The 9,462-nt window shown below is 29.8% G+C and overlaps 1 protein-coding gene across 1 annotated transcript; it reads right to left on the reverse strand.

The window, feature by feature from the left end:
- Window positions 1–987: 987 nt before the first annotated feature.
- LOC113550095 lies at window positions 988–1,511 on the reverse strand. The gene is made up of 2 exons (XM_026951732.1): window positions 1,368–1,511; window positions 988–1,200 (listed from the first exon to the last, which is right to left on the reverse strand). Exons 1-2 carry the CDS (start codon window positions 1,509–1,511, stop codon window positions 988–990), a joined length of 357 nt encoding a protein of 118 aa, XP_026807533.1.
- Window positions 1,512–9,462: the final 7,951 nt, after the last annotated feature.

Here is a 9,462-nt window from a genome sequence, read left to right on the forward strand (position 1 = left end):
TTTTAGCCAAAAAACAGGTTATTCGTTTCACCTGAATATTGAATTTGTTAGCATAAATTACCATTTACAGTGCATTATATTATTACCATTTTGTTAATATGAAAATAGTTTCTATGTAAATACTTGAGATTCAACCCTACTAATTCAGTGCAATATTATGCAAATCTATATAAATAATATAATGTTGTTATTAATCAAATTTTAGTGTATAGTATAGTATAGATTGTAGTTTTCAATTGTATTTTTACATTTGGTAAATATAGTGGAATAGAACTGTCGCCTTTTATATTAGACGACCACTACTTTGATATTAATATAATATTATTTGAGAATATAATTAATCAACAATAATTAATTAATAACTTGCTACGAAATTTTCATGAAGAATTACATAAGTAAATATATTACAAAAACTTTAAATTGGATTATCTCATCATACGATTCAGAAACTATAAATTATTTTAATTGAAATAAACGTGAAAAATATTCGACAGGAATCAAGCTGATTGATCAATAAAACCTCATAACTGGTATTACTCATGTAAATACTGAACATTATTATAATATCTAATGCAGATACATATTATACAGAGAACCTATTCGTGGGTGGATGGTAAGAGATTAATATAAACAATATCATTAGAAATTGAAAATTATTATACATAAATAAAAATAGTTTTGGATAATATTTCGCGAGGTGTTTGAACCACAAACCCACTTGTAAATGTTTCTAACCTATCGAACAATAATAATAATAACGAAAAATCATATTGTATAGTATATAAAAACTATATAATACAACTGATTACTGCATTCAACAGTAGGTACAGAATCATTATTATGTGTTATACGATTTTATTATTATCTTTATATAATTTATTATATTAGTGTTTATTGATTGTGGTTGTAAAGACATCTAAATAAAAAAAAAAAAAATCGATTTACAAAATATAAGTGCAACAGTTACTTAAATTTGATATTGATATTTCATGAAGAATTGTACAGCACATTGAATCCTGCATAAGCAGACCTCATCGTGACTGTAAATGTGAACAGCGAAGCTGTGTACTTGGTGATGCCCATCGTAGTTAATTGTAACGGTTTTTGTGTTCTCAGAATTATTAAAAGACCGACTCGTGCTAATTTTGGATCCTTGCATTTTACTAGCTTAAAATAGACGCAATCCCCAAGTTGTTTGTTCTGTAATGTTATTAAATTCGGTAAACGTTTTTTTTTATCAATTAAAATAGATTGTCAACATGTAAATTTACATTAATTTAAAGGTTGGGTAAATAAATCTTATTTTTCAATACTCAAATTAGATTATTTATAATTTCTATATGTAAATATTATTGATTTATATTTACCATCGTAGAAAATTGTTCACCAATCAAGCAGTAGAAAAAGAACTGAGAAACCACTATAATAAGAAGAGACATCATTTTTATGTGAAACGCTGAAAAACCATTTGCCATTAATACGCTGCTTGCACACAAACACGTCATTACCATGACATATACGATGTCGACAATGAACAACAAATTGAAATACGATTTAAAATGACTGAAGTATCTAAATGGAAAAAAAGAAATATTTTAAACAATAAGCTATTTTAAAATTATTTATAAAAATGTATTTGATTTTACTAATTATTAACATAATATTATATTAAAAAATAATATTGTATTTATAATACGTTGGAAATATTTTGAACCTAAATGTATAAAGGAAGAAAAATATATGCTTAACTTTTAAACCATTAAAACAATTAAGGAATACTAAAAACCTACAGTTGTGTATTTAATTTCGTATTGTGTAATCCTCCAAGACAAAATTAATTAATAAAAAGCTTTAAATATTTGTTAATCGTCACAGTCCAGTACTGACACTGTAATTTTTATAATTATGATGCATTAGTGTTTTATTGATACAATTGTTATTAATTATTCTGAAATTGTATCTTTAATTCGTTTCAAAAATTAATTGTTTAATACTAGAGGTTTTAAATAATTTTATCCAATATTGAATATTTAAAGTTTCCCTGATAACCTCTCAATGGTTACTGATAAAACATATTATATTTTTATTTTATATAATATAATACATTTTATTTTTTAGATTTTCTAAAATATTTTCTTATTATATTCAATTTAATATTACGAGTTATGTCAGTTGTTTCATTGTAAAATATTTATTTTATTCTATTTTATAATGTTATAACTAAGTTGTTGGATTCACGTCCTTATATTGAATAAATAAATAAGTATATACTATTCGTTTATCTCAAAAAAAAAATAACTTTAACTTTATATGTTACTGCTATTATATGATTTTTGGCAAACACTTCAGGGTAGTAAAATATATCAAAAAGTTTATGGGATAAATTACCGTTGTTTTCAAATATCTATTAAATAAAGCCATCCACCCACTTAGGTTTATTTTTTGGCTCACTGAAACTGACTTAAAATTAAAATCTGAAAAACAAAATACGATAAAACGATACGCAAATGCTGAACCTAATATAAAATCAAACTAAAGATTTACATAAAAATGTAATTGCCTACATTGGTATAATATTTGCAAATATTTTAGGTTCGAATAATGTTTTATATGAACTACAATACTTAAACCACAACGTATAGAGTAAAAGCTCTAATATCTCTCAAAATCGGTTTAATTAATTAACAACTATTACACGCATACATACGCGAATAAATGTATAATCATATTTTGTATTAATTTTATCACGAATTATATGTTTATTTTTGACAGTTAACTATAATAGCTACGCAAAGAATATTGGTCGAGTGCAAATAATAGTTATGACGTTATTGGTATGCATCGTGGGACGTACAGCTGTGTAGGTAAACGTAGCTCAGGTGCAACGTTCTCCCGGTGAATATTAAAAAGCGCTACGGTGTAATGCTTAAATGCTATACACGCGTGGGTATAGAAGTCTGATGGATTATTTTAATTTTTTCTCAGCTTTAGGTTATTATGAGTATAAAATATTGTTGCTTGTACAATAGTTTAAGATGGAAAAACTTCTTCCGCTTTATTATTCGTGTAAGGACCGTTGAAGTATTTTCGTTCGTTGATTGTTGTATTGCAAAAATCACTTTTTGATTAATGTGAAACAACGCATAAATATAAATATATATAGACGAACCTATGTAAATGACGAATGTACCCCTTTGATATTATTTCGGGGTTTTTATTTTTTCGATTATACTGGAGTGAACATTGTGAGTTATTTTTATGATTGAAAATAATGTTGAGTTTCTAATTCTGGTTTGGACACGATTCCTATTTTTTTTTTATATATGCATAATTTAGTTTTTTTTTTTATTGTACTCAGAGTTTGTAGTCTAACTAGAAATTAACTTTTTATTTTTAATTGTTGAACATTTTTTATAATAACTGGTATAAGGTTTATTTTCGAAAACTTTTCATGGCTGAATTGTAAATTTTGGTTCATTAATTTTTACTAACCCCAATCGTCGAGTGTTTAGTAAATAAATTAATAGTTTTGACCTAAATTAAAATAACTTGACTAAATTTTCACTACAATCGTTTAATACTATTTACTATTCTCATAACTTAATCAGAAATCTTATAAGGTTTTTATATATATTATAATTTATATATGTAAAAACATTCAAGTAAGTGTTAAAATATTGTATTTACATAACATAATTCATTTTAAAGTAAATAAAGAACAATAAATTGACAATAATTTAATTTTTTGATTTCATATAATTTGCATTGATTCAAGTTTTAAATTGGATAAAAAAATAGTAAATAATAATATTAGAAAAATTGTTGGAAAACATAAAAATATTTTGTATGTCACACGGCGCAATGATTAGGCAATATGGCTACATAACTATGTAGACTATTATTTTACAACGTTCAAGTCCTATGCTCGATTTATTTTTATACGTTTATTTGGAGCTTTGCCAATCTTTCATTTTAAATTAATCGTTTAAGTTTAATGAATCGTATTTGACAAGATACTTAATAAGTCCTGATGGGTTTTCTAAACACTTATTAATTATGATTTATCAGTGGCGGTTTTGGTTGTATCTTTTTAGTAATGCGAATTATGTATACCCCCCTACTAAATTAAACAGTACGAATGGAATTTTAAAATATAAAAATAGTTATAATATAGTATAATTTTAATTATATATAAATATAGTGACATATACATATGTATTACAACAATAACAATTGATTGTTTATCTTTTTGTTGGACGTACCGCATTACCGCAATGCTCTTAGCCGTGGCTGCGGGCTGACTATAATAGTAAATCTATTTTCAGTACGTAGAGACGACGAAAAAACGTGTCTCACTATGATTATTGCGCATGCGTAATTTTACTTAATTAACCAGTCGCGTACATTTGTGTACACAAGTACAAAATCAGAGGCGACGTAAAACGGCGCCTCTCTGATGTCATTGGAAATACGCTGAAATACCGTCGTTTGTTTACGACGTTTACATACTAATTATTTCGTGCATTTCTAATCGATTTATCGATATTTTTGATAATATACACGGAATGATACGTACAATAAAATAATAAATAATAATTCAAATTAAAGTGAAACGAAGAAGCATTTTTTCTCAAATAAAGTCATAAGTACGTTAATAATTATTAGCGAAATATGTGCTATTGGTGAACCAAGAAGTTCACATTTTGAGTATTATTTACCACAAAATTTTAGGTGAGGCGCCGCCTCACTTGTCCTCACCTCCAAAACCGCCACTATGATTTATTCTGAATGTTTTTCAACCGACAATGTGCGATTTTCGTAAAAATGTTGATAGTTAAGATATATTACTGTCTTACGTTGAAGAATAAAGTGATGATTTTAAGACTACCATCAGAGACATGCATCTCCAATCACCAATCAACGTATGCTGTATGGACCACGCTTTCGATCTGATGTGAAAAATTCTCGAGCGTGTGGATTTCAGTCGATTGCGCGGTGTCCACTTATACACGGTTATACACCGTCATGACCTGCAATAGTTAAACTAAGGAAAACCATAGGGGGGGGGATCTATAGATATAAAAATGTTAAACAATTTTATGCGTTTTTCTTTTTATTCATGTCATAATATTTGAATTACAAATATCTTTTCTTTTTTTTTTTAAATAAAGTTTATTTTTTCACGCTATTATTTGAAATTCCAGACGAGTTTTACGAGCATTATTAGAATAGAAATCACGGGTAACAGCAATTATGTATAGAAATTAATAATCAAAGTGTATGGCTGAGGCTCATAAAACGAGAAAATACTCGACCTGTTTTGACGATTAAAAGAAGGTTTAAATAACAGATCGAAGCAGATATTTTAAGGTGACTTCTGGAGTTAGATAATTATTACTGTATTCACTGCAGTCGGATTACTCGTCTAAATCGTATTCGTCCCCATACGTAATACGAGCATTACGAGCTGGTAAATACCGGAAACTCACGTGATGAGCGTCTGATGGTGTTTGACGCACTTGACGAGACCGTCATACGCAGCCCGGCGGCGACGGTCGGCGTGCGCGTCCGGACGGCCGTCTCCTTCGTCGTACCACATGTCCACGTGCAGGTCGCGGACGGCGTCGACGAGCGTGTCCACTTGGACCTGCATCTCAGTGACGAACAGCACCATGGCGAACACCATGCCCGCGATGCTGGTCAGCACGCTCAGCGAGACGACGAACTGGGCGGCGTACACGGCGACGTACCGGGCGACCGTCATCCGCGTCCACGGCGTCCACATGCGGAATATGAGCGCGGCCGGCGAGTCGATGTCACCGTTGCGGGACACCCATACGACCGGTGCCATGCACATCATCACGTTGGCGGCGGGCATGACGACGCCGTACGTGCGCACGAACCGCGAGAACAGCGAGTCCGCGGTCGCCCGGCGTCCGTCGTCCCAGAAGTCGCGCCGCATCGCGTCCAGCATCCGACGCAGCCCGGGCCGCTTGTGCACGCCGATGGCGAACAGGGCCAGCGTGCTCGACGAGCCCGTGATGTACGTGAGCATCTCGACCGCCTCCTCGTAGCTGGTGTGTCGCACCGCCAGCGACGTGGTCACCGACGTCATGATGAACGCCCAGAACGCGCATATCAGCCACGGGTACGCGGCCGCGATCCGCTTGACTGCAACTTGAAAAATCACGACCGGTTCACCGCGTGTATAATATTAACATGAACATTATTATTGCATTAACATGTCGGTGGCGAGCTCATCGTTTTCAAACGGGGGAGGTATATTTGATTACTCTTAGATCGCGTTGTAACAAAAAAACAAACAAATAAATAATAATAATAATATATACAGCGTGTGATTCTTTTATCGAACAGAATTCATTATTTCAAAATCTATCAACGTTTTTTAAAATATTTTTTTTACCTAATCAACAAGTGTAAACAACATTTTTCAAACAAGTTATATTTTTTATAGTTAAATGTTTAAAGTTTAACGAAGTGAACGGAGTGTATTGGAACTGTGACCTCCACTCATCACTGAAAACTATTTTGCTTCTTCAGAATATGAATTTAAAAATGTATATTGTAATTAAAAAAGTCAAAATAAAAAAAAATTATTAAAATATTATTTTTTTTTTAAATGTTGTTTTTTTTTTTGACTACAAATATTATGTGAAAAAAAATATTTACAAAAACTAATAGTTTTTGAAATAACAAGTGTTGTTTGATAAAGAATCATTCGGTATATCCTTTCACTTACCCTTGCAGTTGTTAGCGTTAATCAGTGGCTTAGCCAGGATTTTGTTTTAGGGAGGGGGAAATAGTAATAAAATAAAATACATCTACAACCGTGTTAAAATAATAAAATAATTGAATGATAATGATTTTTATCACTAGTGCAGTGGATAACGGGAATACGACATAACAGAATATATTTCACCACGAATAAATGGTTGTACTCCTATATTATAAACATTATATTTTTGATAAGAATACGGCCAAAGGGGGGGTTTCAACACCCAAAAATCCCCCGACTACGCCACTGGCGTTAATTATGCATATATTATCAATAATTAACCTATAAAATACTAAATATATATTACAAATTTATACATATTTATATAATACAAATTTTATTTTTTATAACTACTTTTTGTAAAGTGAAACCATGTGGATCGTGAAAAATTTTTCGGGGTAAATTTGGGCTGTGGAACTAAAAAGACTAAGAACTACTGGTCTATATGAATGTACTCGGTGGCAAAACCGAAATTCATTTTCTGTGGATTTATGCATTTTAAAAAGAATTACCCTAATCTGAAATTGCAATACATGCGGTTTTATAATATTACATAGGACCCGTAAAAAATTCCATATTTTGGAGTGAGGGACAATTCCTCAACACCACCTAACCGATTGTTATGTCATTGATAGTACTATAGGACTTATAGTAATTAGGTCAATGTTACGATTTCGTAGATACCAGTAAAGCTGGGCATTAACAAGTTATAAAGTTAAAAGTTTATATTGCTTTTAACTAAATATAAAAAGTTACTTTTTTTTTAAAAGTAACATCCAATTTAACGTTTTAAATTATTTTTCATAACATGCAGTAACTCATGATTTTATTAATTATATTTTCGTGTTAAGTTGTTTCCTCCCAATATTAACTCCATAGATTTTAATTTCAAAAAAAATTATAATCGGAAATATCAAATATTTGTTTAAACATTTTTAATATTATAACCTATAGGTATATATTTTAAATAAGCACCTACTACTAAATTATATTTACTGTTGAAGTGTTATGCACTATTGTTGGATTCTACAATAGTGGTCGAAAAATGTGAAATGAGTAAATAATGTATACTACATAATAATAAGTTATAAATAATAATAGTTTAATTGCATATTCTGAGAATATAATACAATAGATATTATACAATAGAACAGCTTTAGGTGTAAACGTTATTGAGTAAATAAAAATATATATGTTTACTCATTATCCTACACACATTTCGTTTCAATATCCGTATAATTATTAATATTTAATATATTGCTATGTTTTTCTAATTACACAAATATGTATAATTATATAAAAAAAAATTTATTTGTGTGTAAGCAATAAGGATAACTATTTATGTATGAACAATTAAAACGTCGGGTAAATAATTATGGCATAGATTTTTTGTTAATAATTAAAGCACGAATGCAGAAAAACGTAATTAATGACAGTATTGAGTATATGTACATTTTAATTATAAGATTTATATATTAATAATGTGCCAAGAACCATATATTTTCAATAAAAATAAAACATATATAATCATATCATCAATACATCACTACATAAAAAAACCTTAATAAATATTTTTTTATGTGATAAGAACTAGTAGGATCTAAAATAGTCCAAAGTTCATTCATACATTAAATAATTCAATAATGAAACGTTTATTTTATTGTTTTACTTACTTAAGTACTTTATCATACATTTTACAAATTATGCATCAAAATGAGGACCTATTGAAAATGTACTTACATACGTGATCGGCCATTCACCATGTAATTTCATCGTATACATATGGAAAAATAACATTTCGTTTACATAGAAAACAAAATCGAATAAAGCTTACAATTTTGTATAAAAATATGAATAAACTAATTTTAATCATCAAAAAAAGTTAATACTGTTTGAGTCAATTTAAACTCTTGTGACATTATTATTGCAAAATTTTTTTTTTCTAACTTTTCGTATTCTTTTGTGAATAATTATATCTCTAGAATGATATATTATGCTTATGACTACTTCGATATAGTATGAGGCCTGAGGCCCGTGTGCGGTGCACACTCTGCACATCCAGTTTTTATGGCACTGCATATAGGACAAAAGACGATATAAATTAATCAAACTAGTCTTTTTCTCTCAATTCAAAATAACACGAATGTACGTAAGTCCAAATATCAGTTCAAGTTAATTATTTGATCAAAATCAACATTCACCTGTTCCTTCTGTCATCTCCTCACTATATTATTATTTATCTTTCGTCGATCTGTATAACAAAATAAAAAATTACCTTTATTGCTATGGCCCGGATATACGTTTATTCCGTTCAAAAGCAATAACGTCAGCCAGTAAACGGACATTTTTCGTGCCGTAATATTCTCCGATGTTTTCATGATGTTGTTTGTTCGTAAAAAACACTGAAGTTGATATTTGAAGCGCGACAAAAATGATGATTGTCACAGTCATTTGGTTTTTTATAATTTAGTTTTTGTATTTTTAATAGTCGACTACCAGACGAATGAATAATTAAATGGAAAAGTTCACGGAAAATTACAACCGTAGGTATTCCAAAAAACTTTTAATTTAATTGTAACCGTGGCAAATCCGCCCACTGAAATCAGTCAGTTGTAGTATAGTATTATAAATGGATTACGATTAACTTATTCAGTTCAAATAATCCC

This window comes from Rhopalosiphum maidis, chromosome 1, assembly GCF_003676215.2.
Source record: "Rhopalosiphum maidis isolate BTI-1 chromosome 1, ASM367621v3, whole genome shotgun sequence".
Taxonomy (NCBI): domain Eukaryota; kingdom Metazoa; phylum Arthropoda; class Insecta; order Hemiptera; family Aphididae; genus Rhopalosiphum; species Rhopalosiphum maidis.

What these genes read in the sequence shown, in the direction of transcription:
- LOC113550095 (XM_026951732.1), bottom strand. Translation starts at nt 1,511, where the DNA reads ATGGTAATGACGTGTTTGTGTGCAAGCAGCGTATTAATGGCAAATGGT. An exon ending in GTGAACAATTTTCTACGATG is followed by an intron (nt 1,201 to 1,367) that starts GTAAATATAAAT and finishes ATAACATTACAG; the next exon opens with AACAAACAACTTGGGGATTG.